This window comes from Podarcis gaigeae, assembly GCF_964106915.1.
Source record: "Podarcis gaigeae genome assembly, chromosome: 6".
Taxonomy (NCBI): domain Eukaryota; kingdom Metazoa; phylum Chordata; class Lepidosauria; order Squamata; family Lacertidae; genus Podarcis; species Podarcis gaigeae.
Genome location: NC_139682.1, coordinates 25,348,955 through 25,368,921, shown reverse-complemented (window position 1 = coordinate 25,368,921; position 19,967 = coordinate 25,348,955). Strand labels below are relative to the sequence as shown.

The window sequence follows — 19,967 nt, the reverse complement described above, 5'->3', positions numbered from 1 at the left end:
CACATCTTTCTCAAGTTAGAGGATTTTTTAAAAGTAATATAGTGTCAAACCAAACATCAGTTTATATTCTACTTGAACATAAGTGTGTTTAATGATTGCAACTTTGACTCCAAAATGTCTTCACGTTTCATTTTCCCCCTAACAGCCATCTGAGGTGGGTCAGTTCAGGACCAAGTGACTTGAACAACTTAAATGCAGATCCAAGCTTATTATTCATTCCACAAGGGTAATTAATTCAGAATAAAGAGGAAAGCAAAGTCTGATGTGGCTCAATTTACTATTACTTTGTGCAGATTTTACTTTGTTCAAAAATGCACTGAACAAGGCCATCCAGATAATGCAAAGAGACAACTTTGAAATCCATATGTCCTTTGTTTCTAAGGGGATCTGCTCACATCTGTATGTATCTCCAGTACATCCAGCTTCTTTGATGATGAGTAAGTATAACATCTGTTCTGCACTTGTCAAAAATTGATCTTTTTGTGTGGCAGCACCTGCACTTTGGGAGAGAACAGCTACGGGTAGTAGAGGCTTGAAAGCTATCTCTGGTGAAAGAGGCTTTTGGGTCTTTGACAGTTTTGCTTTCCTTACAATATAGGACACAACGGGGACTGTTTACACTCTATATTTCCAAAAGAATAAGGCTGCAATCCTAAACTTGCTTACCTGGTGGTAAGCTCCACTGCGTTCAGTGGGATTTCCCAACATAATCTCTGCCAAGAGACTACAAATTCTCAGCTCAGAATTTAGTGTTACTTTTATTTAAAGTATGCCAATTGACACATTTTCTTACTGTGTTTTCTCACATGCTAGCCTGGGCTTCTTTGGAGAAAGGGTGGGATATATGTTTTATTAATAACAACAATAAATTGGGCACTGCTTGTTAAGGAGAAGACCTTAAACTCTCATGGGACACTGATCCCCTGGAAATCTTATTCTACTATATAACAACAACAACAACAACAATTTATTATTATCATTTATTACTTATACTCCGCCCTTCTGGCTGGGCCTTCCCAGCCACCCTGGACGGCTTCCAACAGAATATTAAAAGCACAATAAAACATCAAACATGAAAAACTTCCCTAAACGGGGCTGCCTTCAGATGTCTTCTGAAAGTCAGATAGTTTATTTCCTTGACATCTGATGGGAGGGCGTTCCACAGGGCGGGCACCACTACCAAAAAGGCCCTTTCTTTGCCTGCTTCTTTAGTTTAAGCCTTTAGTTTGAGATCTCAGCAGGCAGTGTACACATGCTGCAAACATATTTCTGCATGCACAAGGGCTAGAAGCTTGCAATTCTCAACAAGCTGAATTATCCACTGCCCCCAACACATTTTGCAGGATTCTGTACTGCTGTGGTACTGCAGCACACAGAATGCAGTTTCTCTCTCAAAAGTGGTGCTTATTCTACCGCATAAGTATTCCTCCATTGGATCTAGGGCCATCTTTCCCAGCTCTTACAAGTAATGCATAACAAACAGAAAATTAAGACTGCTGGATAGTACTGTGTGGTAAATAGTTCTGAGAGACATGATACATCTTGTTTGCTTTTCAAATGCCAATAACTTAGAACATTCTTTTCCATTAGCCTTCGGCTATAATCCTATTCATGCCTGCAATCCTATACATACATAAACGCTTGAGACGAAGTTTCATTGACCTAGTATGACTTCTGAGTCACGAGCATAGGATCGCACTGTTTTATTTCTTGTCTATAAGTGAACACTATTGATTGATGACAGTGCATTTCCTAAATGGAGCCTAGTGCAATTGACTGAATGAACAACCAGCTGAACATTGCAACACATTTATTTGACTGGAATGGAATGCAGATGGTTTGGCAGCAAAATTCTAGCTTTTAGATAATAAATAAGGAAAAGTGAATTGCATTTTTAGTAACAGGAGTTGTTGCAAACTAAGCACATTCTGGTTTATTATTAGTGTGAAGTGTTGCTTGGGAATTCTAAGAAAGCAAAAGAAACCAAAAAACAATTCAGGTTTGAAAGGTTGTCTGCTATCTTGATTCAAAATGGCATTCAACTATATCTAAACATAGATAAATCTCCTTGATCTCAGGAAGCATTATGCAAAATTTGGCTATGATAGCTTGGTGACCACATTCTTAGAGAACAGGCAACCCCAAAATATAGTAAGTTATTAAAACAAAAAAAATTCCTTCCAGTAGCACCTTAAAGACCAACTAAGTTAGTTCTTGGTATGAGCTTTCGTGTGCATGCACACTTCTTCAGATACACTGTAAGTTATTAGTTAGAGATGAATGGAGGCTAGACTTATGCTGGTTCCAAATCTGCATGTCACGTTCTGGTTGCTCTTTCTATCTGCTCTTCTCAGATGAAATTTTAGTGTTGAAAGCTGCAGAGATGAGTGGATATTGGTCAATGCCCTTTTTAACTACCCTTTCATTTTGCAGTGAGTTTATGCCTGATTCACAGCGGAAGGAACCAGAGGTGTGGTTGCTTGCAATGTAAGAATCTGGGAAACTGTTTGAAACCACTCCCCCATATACACAGTTGAAGCAATCCTGTTGCACTTTTTTTTTATGAAGCCCTACTTTAGTTTGGTGAGAACAGAATGCTGAATTTAATGGCCCTTTGGCCTGATGCAGCAAGACTCTTATGTTATTAAGCCTAAATATTACGGTGAACAATTCTAAAGCAGCCTCTGCTATGTTTCCTTGCTTCACACATGGTGGGAGATGTTCTCTTATGAGAAAAGTACAGTTATCTTCTTTGTGTTGTCTAAATAGCTGCATCCAGGAACAAGTTGCACCCAGTGGTTTTTTTTTCTCTAGAAAAAAGAGGTGCTGGAGCTCACTGTGAACTTGGTGCTGGAGCTGAGCTCCAGCTGAAAAGAAGAAGCCCTGATTGAACCTCACCTTGTGAGAATTTGGCCACACATGCCCAGTTGTAGCAGCACCATTTCTGATTCCCACACCTGCAAGAAGAACCTCTTATTGAGCACATCTGCCTGGGGAAAGGGCCATACTGCAGTAGCATCCACCATTCCTGCAGAAAGCCCCAGGTTCGAATTTTGGCATCTTCTGGTAGGGCATGTCCCTGGCTGAAACCCTAGAGTAAGGTTGCCAGACGTCCCCGTTTCCTGGGGACAGTCCCTGGATTTACACATCAGTCCCCATACAAAATCCATTGAAGTTTAAAAGTGTCCCCAAATTCATTGAAAAAAATGTAACCTTACCCTAGAGCAGTGTTTTTCAACCCTTTTTGGGCAAAGGCACACTTGTTTCATGAAAAAAATCACGAGGCACACCACCATTAGAAAATGTTTAAAAATTTAACTCTGTGCCTATATTGACTATATATAAAGTAATTCTCTTGAATAGGAATCAAATAAACACAAAGAAAGTATTTTATAATTACTTTATTATGAAATAGTAAGTAAACAGAAATATGAAAAATTATAAAATACTTTATTTTTAAATCTTTCGAATTTTTCAATTTTCCCCATGGCACATCAGGCAACATCTCGCGGCACACTAGTGTGCCACAGAACAGTGGTTGAAAAACACTGCCCTAGAGGGCCGTTGCCAGCCAGGGTCAGTGATACTAATCTTGATGGATCAGTGGACTTGACTGCAGATAAAGCACTTTCCCCGAACAGTGAGCTTGTGTTGCCCAACCCCTTTGTCTTGTCCAGTGCCAGATTTACATATAAGTTAAACAAGCTGTAGCTTAGGGCCCCACTCTCTTGCCCCCCCAAAAAAAAATTAAAGGGAAAAAATACTTGATTTCCAAAATGTAAGATAAAAAGCAAGCTTTGATGAAATATGTATTTTGTTACGTGCAAATGGCTTTAGATACCTATTGGATCCATAAATTACCATATAGCATATATTCAACACAAAAAAGCAACAATTTGTTGTTGAGAAAGAACTGCTGGACATATAAAGGGCTCTACTTACCTTCAGTAGCTTAGGGCCTCATCAAACCTGAATCCTGCCCTGGTCTTGTCTGAAACCCGTGGCGTGGCTCAGCCAACCCAGCCTGACTCAGTTCCTCTCCACCTCCGGGTGCCAGCGAGGGAAGGCGCCTCGGGCTGCGACCCAAGGGACCTGTCAAACGGGACGCAGCTTCCAGTTCAGACGTGCCGGATGAGGAGCGCGTGGGTTGCAGTGGGATGAGGAGCGACTTGAACTCAGCGCTCCCAGATTGATGCAGAGGACGCCCGTCCATCCCTCCATCCTTAGCCAACGTGGGAAACTTGGGAGAAGCCTCCAGCGAGGGAAACGGGTTCAGGGCTCTAAAAATCCCTTGTTTAGGGCAGTTTTTAATGTTTGATTGGGCGGCTCCCAACAGAATATTCAAAGCGCAGAGTGGCTGGGCAAACCCAGCCAGATGGGCGGGGTATAAATCATAACATTATTATTATAATTATAAATAAGAAGGGAAAGCTTCTTGGGTGCCTCGCTCGTAGCGTGCCATTCTCACTGCCTGCCACGGGAGTCCTGCGCCGCAAATGGTGTTGAAAAGGACAAAATAAAGCGGCTCTTGCTCCTTATGGGATGCAGAGAGCCCGTTTGGAATTCGCTAGGTTTTCCCAACGGACAGAATGCAACCAAAGCAAAGTGAAGCAAAGCGGCAGAGACGCCTGATTCTTTATTTTGGATACAGAACAGTACAACAGGACAGGGCTTTTATTAGGGCCGACTGCAAATACCACGCAAGGCTTTGCATTTGTTCATGATGCAGCACCGTACAAAAAAGCAAAGCTCCCGCTCTTTCCTTCGCAGCCAGCCTGGCTGGCAAGGAGGCGGCAGTGGCTCGAGCCTGAGAGTTAAAGCAACTATGGCAACCCCGCATCCAATAGCAAAGCACTCCCCGGTCACGTGACGCGCACCCGGGGGCCGCGCTGCTGCGGAGCGGGCTCCTTCGCTTCCTTTTGACCTTTCACCCCAAGATGGCGGCGCCCGTCGGTCCGCTGAAGTTTTGGAAGCCGGGTAAGGGCTGAACCTCTTGGGGAAGGGGGGTGGGAGTGCGAGAAGCTGGGGGGTGGGGGGGGGCGCTGGGGGAAGCTTTGGCGGAAGCGCCTCTTCGGGCGGCTGAAGGGCTCGGTGGGCGGGGTCCGGAATGCTGCGAGGCGGTTTCCTTGCGGAGGACGGAGAGGAGGAGAAGCCTGTTTCTCTTTCGCTCGGCGCTGCAAAGGATGCATTGTCTGGGGGTGGGCGGGGTGGATAACCATCCCCCCCACCCCAACCCCAGGCCGTGTATTCGTGGAACAAACCAAAATAAAAACACTGCAGGCGTGTGAGGCTCCTTAACGGTCCTTTCTCGGGAACGTGGCGGCGTGAGAGGGGGTACTCTGCACGTGCTCGAGAGCACCTTCACCCTCGCCATCCTTACGCTGTTGTTGCTGGTTTGAAAAAACGGGTGTTCGAGTGAGCTGTGCTGTAAACGGAGCTTATAGCGCTACTCCCAGCATCCTGGTGGGATATAGCTAGATAGAGATAGATGATAGATAGGTAGGTAGGTAGGTAGGTAGGTACAGTGCTTCTTTCTAGGGGGACGCATACCCCTAAACATTTTGTGAATCTAAGTTTGGCCTCATTGAGGGGCATTATTTCAATATGAGTAAGAAAATGAGAGTACCCCATTTATTTATTTTTTAGAAAAAAAAGCACTGGATAGATAACTAGATAGGTATAGTATATTGCAGTGAGGGGGAGGGTATGTGTTGGAGTCCTCTTTCAGTTTCACTGCTACCTGTTAATAGGTACTCAAAACCACTTTGAACCCCTGCCCCCCAATCGTATGTTATATAAGGCAAAAACATTCCTCTTCTTCCTAGCTAATTAAACAATCTATGGCCTTTTAAACTGGGGGGGTGGGTTATCGTGTTTATTACTATGTAGTGTATTTTTGTGTTAACTGCCATGTGATCGTCGAAGCATGGTATAGAAATTTAATATGAATGAATGAATGAAGCATAATGAGCCTACACTCAGCTTAATAGGCAAAGAACCTCATTCTGGGTTCCCATTCCGAACCAGGCTCATTAGGAACTCTATTCTGCTCAGTGCAATTTACCTTGGGGTAAATGTTCATATGGCAAGACTGCAATCCTTATATTTAATTGTCATACTTCTACCCTGCCACTTGGAAGAAAGCTGTATTATAAACCATGGGACTTTTTCAGTTTAAACCTAGCAGTGATCGGATTTGCATCTTTTCTGCCTACAGTTTATCAAACGAAAACATGCTTGTTTCAACAGATGTTAACGCAATGATTCAAACAAATGGGAGAAGTTTAAACCATATATGTAATTTGTTGCACAGAGCTGTAATAATAATATAGAATGTTTCCATATTGATTTCTGCACAATGTTAAAAAGGCAAAATTTGAAAACAAGGGACATCTGTGAAATATTAGGAAAAGTTTGTGTGTGACTGAAAAAGCAACAAGGTCAACATTTTCATCTGGTGAAATTAGATCCCGTCCTCATGGCTTATGAAACAATACAAACTTAGCAGTAAAGGGTTTCTGCAGTGCTAAGCAATCTGCATGCTACCTCTTTGATATATGCATGATGCTCTTGAGATGATTGTCCTGGCGTGAAGGATAATTAGCAGACAGTGTTTCACTGCGTGGATGAAATTTTATAGGCCTATTAATATTTATTTAAATTAGAGTATTGCTCACTTTGGGGTCTGGAGCTAACCTGCCCAAAAATTCAAGAACAGTGTTTGTAGTAATAGTTTCTTTTAGTGTATATTTCTTTGTGCCTAGTCAGAACTTATTACACATTTTTGTTTGCACTGTTGCTATCATAAAGAAAGTGCTGCACAGGAGTGTAAGTAATTGGGAGAGTTATGCTTCCACTTTGGTAGAACAAATATAAATAATAGCCTTTAGGCTGCAATCCTGTACACACTTACATGGGAGTAAGGCCAACTGAACACATTTAAATTTACTGCTGAGTAAACATGCATATGATTGCACTGTTATTGTTATGTAAATGTTTGTTTTGGGTATATGTGAAATTGTTTAAGTCAACTCATTGCAATCTTACTTACTCACCTGAGAGGGAGCTCAATTGAACTTAGTGGGTCTCTTTTCTGAATCAACATGCAGAGGATCAGTGGTGGACTTTGGGCTCTCAAATTTCAGCGGCGCCCTCTGTGATGCTAAAATTTGGTGCCCTTACTTGCGCTCCGTTCTACAGCATTGTTGTGGCGCCGCACCCTAAAGCTGCCTCTGATAGGATTGATCTTTGAGCTAGGCTAGGAAACTTAATCAGACAACTACTATCCTATGACTGTCCTAAATCAACATTCAGCTTCATTGAATGTCCCCAAATTCTAGTATTATGGAAGAGGGAGAAAACCTTCACTAGACCTTGCCTAATTTTATCATGACCTTTACTCACATTCTGTCTAACCTAAAAAAAAATAAAAATCTGTCTTCATCCGGGAGTTGCTCCAGCACTGGTTTTTTACTCCTTTCAGCACCCTTTTCTGTTTAATATCCTTTTTTGGGCATAGCAACTGGAAATGTGAATACAGTGGTACCTTGGGTTACAGACACTTCAGGTTTCAGACACTTCAGCTTACAGACTCCGCTAACCCAGAAATAGTACCTCGGGTTAAGAACTTTGCTTCAGGATAAGAACAAAAATTGTGTGTCGCTGGCGCGGCTGCAGCAGGAGGCCACATTAGCTAAAGTGGTGCTTCAGGTTAAGAACAGTTTCAGGTTAAGAACGGACCTCTGGAACGAATTAAGTACTTAACCCGAGGTACCACTGTAATATTTCTAGGATAGTCAACCATATATTTGTATGAAGGCAGTGTGATACTAACAGATTTATTTTCAGTTCCTTTCCTAAAGATCCCTAGCATGAGAATTGGATGTTTGTTCCTATTCTTGTTTTCTGTTCTCTAACCTGTTGCTGATTCATAAAGCAGATTTCTTGCCTCATATTACGTGATTGCAAATTTATTCAGGAGTCATTGGTGAGGGACTTCATCAAAAGTTTTTTGAAAGTTGAAGTACACAATATTTTTCCAGATTTTCCCCTATCTACATGCTCACTGACACACTCAAAAAGGTTAGTCAGATGCTAGTCAGTCTTGCTCCAGCAAGACCTGCTCTTCTATATGCTTGGTAATTTTATCTACGCATATTGATTGGCATTGAGGAAATTATTGCTGCTTTTTGAAACTGGTTCTTTTGAGCATACTGGATGGTAAATTTAATCTGAAAGTGTTTTTTGTTAAGTATTATACTGCCGTTTATTTACCACAGGCAATGTTGCAAATTAAACCTTCCAACTCTTATGACCTTGACTGCCATAGAAACTATAATTTGATTGGATTTTAGGTTCTACCAATTCTTTTGTTAGCTTCTGACAAGAACATTGCATTTGCAGAAGTGATGTACATGATTCATGCCATATATATTTATGATACATCTTTGGACATTGTGTTGCTTCTATTGATCACCAGCATGAGCCAAGTTTTAACAAAGATTGTGCTTGAACTCTCAGATATTTTTAATTGGAACTGACGAGAAACAGGCTGGGAAGTAATGGCTCTTATTGCCTCTGCAGGAATAATTTGGAAGTGACCAATTACTTCATTATTGCCTGAATTCATTTTTTGTGCACCTGTAGAATATGGTGGCAGATGTATAATGAATGTGAAACATTAGCTATCAATTATGAGTTGTATAAAATTAAGCCCTCCTCAGCGACCCATTGAAATTGATAAAACCAAAGGTAGTCACGTTTATTAACTTCAATGGGTTTAAACAAAAAAAATTCCTTCCAGTAGCACCTTAAAGACCAACTAAGTTAGTTCTTGGTATGAGCTTTCGTGTGCATGCACACTTCTTCAGATACACTGAAACAGAAGTTACCAGACCCTTCTATATAGTGAGAAGGTGGGGAGGGGTATTACTCAGAAGGGTGGTGGGAATGGGTGATTGGCAGATAGCTGTGATGAGCCTGTTGACGACTCTTAACGACTGCAATAGGTCTTACAGGAAAAAGCAAGGAGTGAGAAGGTGAAAAATGGCTTTGTCATGTATAATGAGATAAGAATCCAATGTCTTTGTTCAGACCAGGTCTCTCCATGGTTTTGAGTTTGGTGATAAGTTGCAATTCAGCAGCTTCTGTAACTGGTTCAATGGGTTTGTTAGCAGGACAAGTATTGAATTCTGCATTATGCCTGTATTGTCCCCATGCTGATACCTTTCCCAAGTAAGATCTAGTTTGTTTGAGGCGTGCTGGTTTCTTTGGGACCATTTAGTGCTGCACAGTTGCGTCAACAACAAGTCATGGCAATGATTTGTCCTTGAATAAGAAATCACCCAGAGATGATCTTCAGTTTGTCCAAAACATCAAGAAGAACATCCAATTGAAGCATATTGGCTACCAAATGTGTTGGGATGCTGATGCATAGTGAGGAAAGTTTCATGCTTGTCATTATGGCTATGCAGTTCTGAACTACTTTTGACAAATCGACAAAATCTTTGAAGTTTCCTAGAACTAAAAGTCACCATCACATCTGAGCTTAATGAAGTAGAAGGTTGGGCTGTAAACTAACCAACTACCGAGAAGCTCGTGAATGATAAACAGTGCTACTCTACAAAATAACAACTTGACCATCATGACATATATTACCAGACATACATGTTTATACTAACAGAAAACACACTGTTAAGTTTTACTCAGAGAAGACCCATTGAAATTAATTGACCTAGTTTAGTCATGTTCTGCGGGAGGCAGTGGAAGACAGGAGTGCCTGGTGTGCTCTGGTCCATGGGGTCACGAAGAGTTGGACACGACTAAACAAGTCGTGTTCATTAATTCAGTAGGAGTACTGTGAATAAACCTAGTCAAATACCACCCCATGCATATGGACACATATGTAAATGTGTCAGGAAAAACTGGGTGCATGGGGATCTTCAAAATTGTGATTGCAAGGATATATACACACACATGCTACTTGAGTGCTGCTCATACTCTCCTGGAAATGTATCCTGACTGGGCCTAAGTCAGCCTGGCATAATTAGAGGTTTTCATTTATTGTGTTCTGCAACCATATGGCATAGCTCCTACAAACTGAAGGGCATCTCAATGAACTTGCGTAGGGAAAACTGCAAATTATGCATATCCATAATGATGGGGGTGTTGTTGTTTTCTCCTTGGAACATCAGTTGCATGATTCAGCACTTACAGCTGTCAGTAGCTCTTTAGTAATCTGCAGCAAATCCACAAGGATTAATGATATGGTTTTGAAAGGTAAATTTATTTCTGACTAAATGTTTGTTTGTAGTTGTTGCGGGCATTATTAAGTGAGCCTTCGAAAAGATAAAACATCTTGAAACATGCATCCTATATGCGTGATAAGTCTTGAGTTGAGCAGGCTCTGTCATCATCAGCACACTTCTTATGGAGCTAAGCCATACTGGATTCAGTGAAATTATTTCTTAATAAATGTACATAGAATTGCTGTCTTCTGGTCCCTGTTCAATGAATGCATTTAGGATTGGGCCTTACAGTTGGCTTCTGTGCATGCCTACTCAAAAGTAATCATTATTGATATCAGTAGGGCATAGGTAAAGGTAAAGGTACCCCTGCCCGTACGGGCCAGTCTTGCCAGACTCTGGGGTTGTGCGCCCATCTCACTCAAGAGGCCAGGGGCCAGCGCTGTCCGGAGACACTTCCGGGTCACGTGGCCAGCGTGACATCGCTGCTCTGGCGAGCCAGAGCCGCACACGGAAACGCCGTTTACCTTCCCGCTGGTAAGCGGTCCCTATTTATCTACTTGCACCCGGAGGTGCTTTCGAACTGCTAGGTTGGCAGGCGCTGGGACCGAGCAGCGGGAGCGCACCCCGCCGCAGGGATTCGAACCGCCGACCTTTCGATCGGCAAGTCCTAGGCGCTGAGGCTTTAACCCACAGCGCCACCTGCGTCCCACGCCACCTGCGTCCCACTCAGTAGGGCATACTCATAAATAAATGCATAATTTGTTAGAGTGTGGTGAACTGCATTCCATCATTAATAAAGAGAAATGAGGGAGTGGGGAAGTTCTGTGTCTTGTAGTTAGAAAATGGCATGTGCTAAATATGCTGAATTTTCTCCTTTTTTATTTTGCAAGCTTTTAAATAAAGGCTTGCCAACTTACCTAGAAAACCCCCAGTCACTCCTGCTTCTGAGATTTTAACAGCCATAGAAATTAGCTGGGTTGATTGTACACTATGAGAACCAGCATGACCCCCTGCTAATGTCACTGAATACACTAGTTGTTACAGACAAACAGTGGCAGTCCCATTAAAGACACAGGGGCATGATTAGGAAAATGTTGGAACACGTTTTTCTAACCTTATTTCAATTATTAAATTGGTCCCAATAGGCAATCCTGCTGTTCTGAATGGTGTCTCGCTTCTTTTTAATGTGGGTATTTCTTCCCTTTTCTCACCAGTTTCTCATTTTCAATTTTAAGTTTGCCTGATGAGAGAGTTGTAGGAAAAGCCTTCTCAGAATGCACCCAAATTCAAATAACTAAAACCTTTTGGTTTAACATGTCATCTTTAAGAGCTCTCCATGTTCACTCAGTCTCCAAAATGTCAGGAAATTACAGCTGTTAAGGGCCTTAACTGACACGTTACTTGGCAATATTAAATGGTGTGATATCCTTTCCTGTGGATTGTTCCAGCTTCATAACTACCTTGGAGCTGGATGGCTGCCAGCAGCAGACTCCCAGGTTTTTCTGTTCAATGGAGTAGACACCTGGATCCTTTGCAACAGAAGTTATGATTCTACATTCTTCTTCTTCTTCTTTGGCGATCACTTGTAGCCGAGTAAGATTGTCTTCCATAAACACGGTTTTCACAATGAGTCCGTAAGTGACTGTGGAGGCCAATTCTGGATCCACACGTCCTTCCACAGTGGGGACATTGGTTTCCGGGCAGGAGTTGATCACGGTGTGGGTTTGCCAAGTGTGCCTTCCTCTTAGCACGTTTCTCCCTTGCGTCCTGAGTTTGAGTGTCTTCAAAGCCCATGACACCTTTGGTAAAGGCTGTTCTCCAACTGGAGTGCTTGCAGGCCAGTGTTTCCCAATTGTCAGTGTTTATACTACATTTTTTTAGATTTGCCTTGAGACAGTCTTTAAACCGTTTTTGTTGGCCACCAGCATTATGCTTTCCATTTTTAAGTTCAGAATAGAGTAGTTGCTTTGGAAGACGATCATCAGGAATCCGCACATGACCAGTCCAGCGAAGTTTTTGACAGAAAAATAAATTTAAAACTTCATGAAGGATTCTACATTACAAGTACCCAGCTGACTGCCAATACCATCCACATAGTGTGACAGTGTTGGAAGGCTCTATTTAACTCGGTAAAACCTGTTTACATAAAAATGGGGGCAAGGTTTTATAGGCCTTGCATTGCTCACACAGACACACACTGGTTATGTATAGATACTCAATCCTCCCCATGGAAGATCAGCTGGGCAGTGGGGAAAGGTGGGTGGGACTTCCTGGGGCTTGGTGTGCTGTACTGAGACTGGCTAAGGGTCACATGCAAGCTATGTCTAGTGGTTTAAACAAACAAATTTTGAATATCTTAGAATTCACACTGGTTTGTAATTCTCCCTTGCATGATAGCCTTGGATGTTAAAAAAGCTACAGAGGTTAATTCTGATAAACTTATCTTTCCACTTTCTTTGCATTTGTCTAAAAGTCTTGTCATCCTATTAGTAGTGACATTTATTTATTTGGTCATACAGGGACAGAAGGGCCTGGTGTCAGCCTTTCAGAGGAGAGACAGAGCGCTGGTGAAAGCTCTAGTGTTTCAGTGATCTATAATCCATATGTTTCCCTTTCTATTGAACAACAGAGGCAAAAACTACCAGTTTTTAAGGTATCAATTTCTTTAAGTACTTTGCATTATCGTGCACATTATCTTCTGGGTATTCTACCATTTCTTCTACATTTTCTTTGCAGTATGAAAAATGATAGTGCATTTGCAACATAGAAAGTGCATTTCTCTGCAAAACAGTTTTTTAGAACATTCAATTATTTTGTACAGTAACTCCAAGTGGATGAAAATGCACACGTCCCGCTATCAGTTTAGGCACATGTTGGATTCAGTGGGCTTTTAAGGAGTTTGTGCTAGGTTGTAATCTATGCTGTTTTTGTGCAAACACTTCTCTCAGTTGATGTTTTGAACATGTTTTCTTCAGTCATTCTAAATCACATTTGAATATCTATTTTTCTTTCAGCTTAGAAATCACATCCTTTATCTGGTAGAAAATTATCAGACATTGGTGATTGTTGGAGAAACAGGATGTGGGAAAAGCACTCAGATTCCTCAAGTGAGTATGAAATGATTCATTTTTCTTCATCTGTAGGAATTTATATTCTTACCCTTCAACCCAGTACAGAGGGTAGTTTGCAAGTACAATAAAAGCAGAAGAATATATAAAAGCAGTATAAATGCAAAGAACAGAGTCCAACATTGTATAAATGGACTTCTGCTCTAACAATGGGACTTCACCTTTTTTTCTCCTGCATGCAGTCCATATTTTCTCTGGAGGGTCCCCTAGCGCTAAAGCAGATTTTGAGGGCACCTAGAAGGCTGCAGAGGAGAGATGAAGAAGTTGGAAGTCCTGTTGCATGAGCATCTTAGCATGGACAGTGTTGGGTGCAATACAGCATCTACAAAATGGATCAAATTAAAGTTATGAGATAATATGACGTCTTCATTATGTGCCTGACAAGTCTCTCTGAGGAAGGCATTCCAAAACTGGGGCACCACCACTGACCGTTCCCTCCCCCCCCTTAAAACCCCTCACAATGCCCTAGATAGTAGGAGAACTTGTGAAATTCTTATGAGGATCATAGTGTACAACAGGAACATGTGGAGACAGGTGATCCTTCAGGTACCCTGGCCCCAGGCTGTGAACTTAGATCGATAGGAGAGGCAGGTAGGTTCCTTGTGCTAACAGGAATTGTTGGACCAGCTTCTGCTAGTGCAACTATTTAACTTAGAATTTTTATACCATCTACTGTAGGTTAATAACTTTGTTTCCTCATTACAGTATCTAACAGAAGCTGGCTGGACTGCCGAAGGGAGAGTGGTGGGAGTAACACAACCCCGGAGAGTTGCTTGTGTTTCAGTGAGTGCCTCCAGTTCAACCTATTTGTCTATGCATTATTCTTTTGGGGAATGATAATATGTTCTAACCTTTTGTATAGCACTGTTTTGTATAACTGTGTTTTGGCACAACCCAGTGCATAGCTAAGCATTCCTGAATCTCATTAAAATCCATGTGGTAATGGGACCTTAACTGGGCTCCGTAACTGATTGTCTTCTGACACAGAGTCTGACAGATGCTGACTTGCTCAAGGCCCTATGTTTTCAGTGAAAATCTTTGCAATAGGATGTTGGCCCAGTTTCCCCTCCTTCCTAATGACGTGTGTAGTAAGAACAAAGTAATTTGTTTCTTTCCCCTTCACAATTGAGCACGAATTCTGGTGAAGAATTCCTTCTTGTTTTGACTGAAACATTGAGCAAGTATTGGTGAAAGCTTCTTTCTCAGGATTTGCTGTCCTGCTTCCAGTTTTTTGTCGATGGGTTTAAACTGTCACATCCTGTGGGTCTCTCAATGGAAGCCATTTGCTGGAATAACATCATGGTCATGCAAAAGATTTTACTTCGAGGAGATGCAGTGAATAGCAGTTTAAAAATCATCAGCTTAAAAGACGCCTTCACCCCGGTATGGCTCCCCTTTATCACATACACAGCCCAACAGGACAATGACAATAATCCACCAACAGCATACAAATCAATATGGCTAACCTGATCCAAAACACACACACACCTCACTCACACACGAAAACAAAGATCACCACAGCCAATCACAAGCAAACAATCACACCCTAGGCCAACCCCAACCTCTCTCACCACCAAAGGAACACAAGTGAACAACACAAGCAACGCTGACACCAAACTCTACATACATTAAACATAATAGAAACACCGCCACCCGACCCCACCCCCATACATCTTCCCTCTCTCCACCCCCCTTTCTTTTTTCTTTCTTTTTTCTTCTCCCCCTAATGCCTCAACAAATGAAACGGATTTGTAAAAATGTTACATGGAAGAAGAAGAAAAAAATACGAGGCACTACACTTCTGTAAAACAAGAAAATCCTTAATAAAAATTATATATATAAAAAAATAGGAACAAAATTTAAAAAATTCCTTTCAGTAGCACCTTAGAGACCAGCTAAGTTTGTTATTGGTATGAGCTGAGTATCTGAAGAAGTGTGCATGCACACAGAAGCTCGTACCAATTACAATCTTAGTTGGTCTCTAAGGTGCTACTGGAAGGTATTTTTTAATTTTGTTTCGACTACGGCAGACCAACACGCCTATCTACCTGTAATTAAAAGTAGGAAGTTAGGGAGGTGAGAACAGCTTTGTACAGGATCCAAAGAAGCATGTAACCATTAAAACATGGTTCATATTTTTTTTATTACAAGGGCTTGAAGTAGGGTGCAGAAAATATTTAACATTTTTGCAGCCCTTGTTCATTTATTGTGTGATTGTTCTTTGCCCAGAAAGGTAGTTGTCATTGTTATTTTACAAAATATTGAACTAGCAGTTACGATGTGCAGGACTTTTTAAATAGATAGATAGATAGATAGATAGATAGATAGATAGAATGCTATATTACAGGCATTCTCTTTAGAGAGAATTTGTGCCTCTTCTAAAATGTGCTCCAGGCTGTGTATTTACACATAATTTGGATTTGCATTTTTATGCTTCTTTTTAGTTTGTTTCAAGGCTGCATAGTTTTACCATATGGCCCATTTTGATGAACAAATGTGAAACGTTCTTGGATATTTAAGCCTTTGGCACAAAAGCCTTTCATAGATCCAGTTTGTGCTTTCATTTGTAGCACTATAACTAATTGAAATTGATTTTTAGAGTGGGCTGCTTATTGCTGATAAGAACATTGTTAGAGAAAGCAGTCTTGAAGAAACATAAGCATGACATGGGGAGGAAGCCTAGTTCAGTTTTTGAGTGGTTGCAGAGGATTCAATTTTCAGTTTCGAGTGGCTACTGCAGATTCAATTTTCAGCCTGCCATCTCCAGTTAAGGGAGTTCAGGTAGCTGAGCTAGGAATTTCCTCTGTAGGAAAGCTGTTGCCAAACGTAACAGACAGTACTGGGCTAGTGGACAAGTGGTTTGGCTTTGTGCAATGCAGTTTTTCTATTCATATGAAGTGTGAGGGGTTTTTATGCTTGTTAGTCTCTCTCTCTTCAGTAAGCTGGAAATATTGGGAGTGCAGGAGATGAAAATATATTGCCCGAAAACATAGAGAAGAAAGGGACAATGGGAAGATAATGTACACAGAAAATAATGAAGATAATGTACACAGAAAAGGCTTCAGTGCTTTTGTGCAACTTATGCTTTGGAAATAGCCAAGCATTCTAAAAATAGGTCTGTAGAAGTGGTTACATTAGTCTCCTATGCCAAAACAGGAAAGTTCTGCCGCACTAAAAAATGGCAGGGATGTATTGTGGCATAACATTTGGTGGGTAGACCCCACTCTTTTGGGTGCTAAAAACTGGTGGTGTGTTTGAGACCCTTATCCTTGAGCAGTGGCCTTCTGGGTTGAAAAACCTAGTTGTATATGTTCAGGCATTTTAATGTTGAGACCTTTGCCATTCAAAATGTTGTCTTTTGAATTAGGAAAGTATGAAAATTGAGAGGGCGGAAAGCTAGCTGTTAATCCATTTATCCAGGAATTAAGCTGACTGTATGATTCCACCTTCTTATTTCTAACCATTCATCAATCCTATTTTTTAATTCACATAGGCTGACAGTAAGCCAGCACTGTATAAGTGGTTCCTGAGAGGAGATGTTTTTATCTGTGACCATTTGAGAAGTCTTGCGATGCATGCAAGGCACTGAGGGATACTAGGGAAAGTGTTAATACATTATGAAGCGCCAGCCTAACTGCTAATACAATTGTAGGCTGTTATATCCTGGGGCTACATCTGGCACAACTAGAATTCATCCAGAGTCAAGTGGTTGATTGTAATTGAGAGAATACGTGCATTATAAATAGCCTGCCTGCTGTATAAATGGATTCTAGCTACATTGATGTTCCAGTGTCAGCTTTTTGAGTTTGATGGTGTGTATAAATAATAAAAAAATTAATTTATTACTATTATTGTTTGGGCAATCAAAACCTTGTGTTCAGTCACTAATATGAGTAGAGTTTTCAAATATAGGTTGTGCTAAACCTGTAGGTTGTGCAGTCCCTGTAGAAGCACAGTAATTGCAACTCCACTGATCCTAAAAGATCCCTGTCATACGAGGGATGCTTGTGCAGAAGTTATATAATTGTCCAACAGGATTAGCTCAGTTTAACCAAATCAGCTGAATTCAATTTCTAACTACAGACATATGTCAATTATTATTAATGAGGCCTAATTTAATAATTAAGTTTTGTTTGATGTCTACAGTTTCAAACTTCCGCCTCCTTCTTCTTCTATTAGATCGCAGGCCGGGTAGCTGAGGAAAGGGGTGCCTTGCTGGGTCATGAAGTTGGGTACTGCATACGATTTGATGATTGTACTGATCCACAAGCTACAAGGATTAAGGTAACATCTTTGAACAAATGCCTGTGACCCATAGGTGCAGAAATTTGTGTCCCTTGCTTTATCTTCCTAATCCAGTGAAATGTCTACCCAGCACTGAAACACTATTCCATACTCAGCACTATACATAGCACCATACATACCCAGTAGAGATTCATAGGCTGAGAAAACGCAGTAGATGCAAGAGAAACCTGCAAAAATGTACATGTTGCAGCACCTGTTCAGTATTCCAGATAGGTAGCCGTGCCCTTCTCCAGTGGACTCCATTTCCCTTCACCCCCACCTAGCTTTCTGTTGTTAGATAAAGTTGCTTGGCACTTCTACACAATTTGGAGTTCCCACAATCACACTGGTACCTTCTTGTATGTGGATACTGCTTTCCTGGCTTCATAAAGATGCATTCTTGGCTCTGAACTTTGGAAATGCAGGGAATTGTGTATCTGTTGTCTAGAGTTTTGTGCTGCTGAAGTTGCCAAACAAGTCGTCGATTGTTCTTGTATCTGTGTTTTAGTTCCTGACTGATGGGATGCTGGTGAGAGAGATGATGGCTGATCCATTGCTAACAAGATACAGGTTAGGCTAACAACCCTTTTAACTGCTGTATATATTAATGATGTAAGGCTCCCCCCCTTTTTTTCCTTTTGCTCACATTTATCTTTAGTTTGGTAGCAGTGATTAACTTTTCATTTTGCTTATTGTTCTGCAATTTGCCATGGATGCTTGCAGAACTTAATAAAACAATAAATTCCGAGCACCACCTTCTGTAATCGTGCATCAAATTAGGAGCAGCACCAATGAAGTACAGTGCCCTTGATCCCAGAGGAATACTACAGTTCGTCAGGGTTGAAGAACCTCTGTCCCAGGGGCTGAATGCAGATGTCTAGGCTTCTGCATCCAGCTCTTGGGCCTCCTCTCAGGCCACACACCCTTGCCCCAGCTGTACCCTTCACCAGTCCTGTTCTGTGCTGTCCTTGACTACATTTGCCAGGCGCAGATGTGTCATTGAACTGTGTTAATGCCTTCTTCTTGTCCGGGTGGCAGATGGAGGGGTGTCTGTGTAGAAACCCCTGACTCTTGTGTGGTTGGAATGTACAGTGGTACCTCGGGTTAAGAACTTAATTTGTTCTGGAGGTCCGTTCTTAACCTGAAACTGTTCTTAATCTGAAGCACCACTTTAGCTAATGGGGCACGATTTCTGTTCTGTTCTCAGTAATGCGCTGAACCGAGGAAAGAGTCACATTTGTTGCTCCACCCACTGTTATTACCCAGTACTGTAGTCACACCCAGTTTTACCTCTGTCCCCACCTGTACTGACTGTTGGGCTATTGCCGGGAAGATGGGGGCATCAGGCTGGCCCCCAGCTGGCTCCAGCCACTGGCCGGCAGCTGGTCTCCCTTGGAACAGCATCAATTAGCGACACGAGCCTCAGAAACATTTAGAGACCCATGCATGCTTTATCAGCAGAGTGCGTAAATCTTCTCACAGCAGAAGAGGCGGACAGAGAAATGTGTAAGCATAATGTACAGCATTTTATTAAGCATAGTTCAGGAACAAAGGAAAGCATGTCTGCTTTCCTTCGTCTCTAGCAAAACAGCAGTAATGCAAAAGCTATATACAAAGAGAAGTTCCCAGCAAGTGCTGGAAGTAAACAGGCATGTGACATACAATAGTCATGCCTGTTCCCTTTTAAGGAGGAACGGAACTATATCCTAACACTGACATGCGGCCTCCCAAAGGTTGCTCATAAGGAAATGTGGCCCTTAAGCTGAAACTGGTTCCCTGTCCCTGGTATAAATGAACTTGCACGCACAATCTTCAGGCCTCACATTTTGTACTTTTACCATAAGGAGTCATTGTCTTAAGAAAAACTATCCCTAGCATTTCATTACCCATTCCATTCCCCCCCCCCCCCCAGTCGTGTTTAATTTATGGTTATTGCAGCTCTGCTGGAGTTTTAAATTCAGCTGAGTCATAAATGTGTGACTTTCAAGATCAGCTTGCATTCTACTTCCATAATTATTTGAATTGTGCCTATTATATAATGTGTTACACTTGGTAAATTGGAATTTTTCAGGTGGACTTAATTTCAGCTTTCATTGATATCTCATAATTGGAACTCTGCTCTTTTCTCTTTGATTCAGTGTCATCATGTTGGATGAAGCCCACGAGAGGACCTTATATACAGATATTGCCATTGGCTTATTAAAAAAGGTTAGAGCTCTCTTTGTGCATCCTACCTCCATTCTCCCACATTTATTTAATTTCTGAATTGAGCAAAAGATTATAATGTTTCTAGAATTATAACCTGCTC

General features: G+C 41.5%; 1 protein-coding gene across 3 annotated transcripts in view; it reads left to right on the top strand.

Annotated features, from left to right (window-relative positions):
* Nucleotides 1–4,829: 4,829 nt before the first annotated feature.
* The window catches only part of DHX35 (DEAH-box helicase 35), a 38,249-nt gene continuing 23,111 nt past the window's right edge, over nt 4,830–19,967 (top strand). For 2 of the 3 annotated variants that reach the window (XM_083746205.1, XM_083746204.1), the window contains exons 1-7: nt 4,831–4,977; nt 12,767–12,900; nt 13,262–13,354; nt 14,081–14,158; nt 17,555–17,659; nt 18,168–18,229; nt 19,798–19,867. In XM_083746205.1, the coding sequence (XP_083602331.1) occupies nt 4,938–4,977; nt 12,767–12,900; nt 13,262–13,354; nt 14,081–14,158; nt 17,555–17,659; nt 18,168–18,229; nt 19,798–19,867 (582 nt within the window). In that variant the 5' untranslated portion in view covers nt 4,831–4,937. Of the gene's footprint in view, nt 4,978–12,766; nt 12,901–13,261; nt 13,355–14,080; nt 14,159–17,554; nt 17,660–18,167; nt 18,230–19,797; nt 19,868–19,967 lie in introns of all 3 variants that reach the window. The other variant, XM_083746203.1, reaches the window with a different exon arrangement.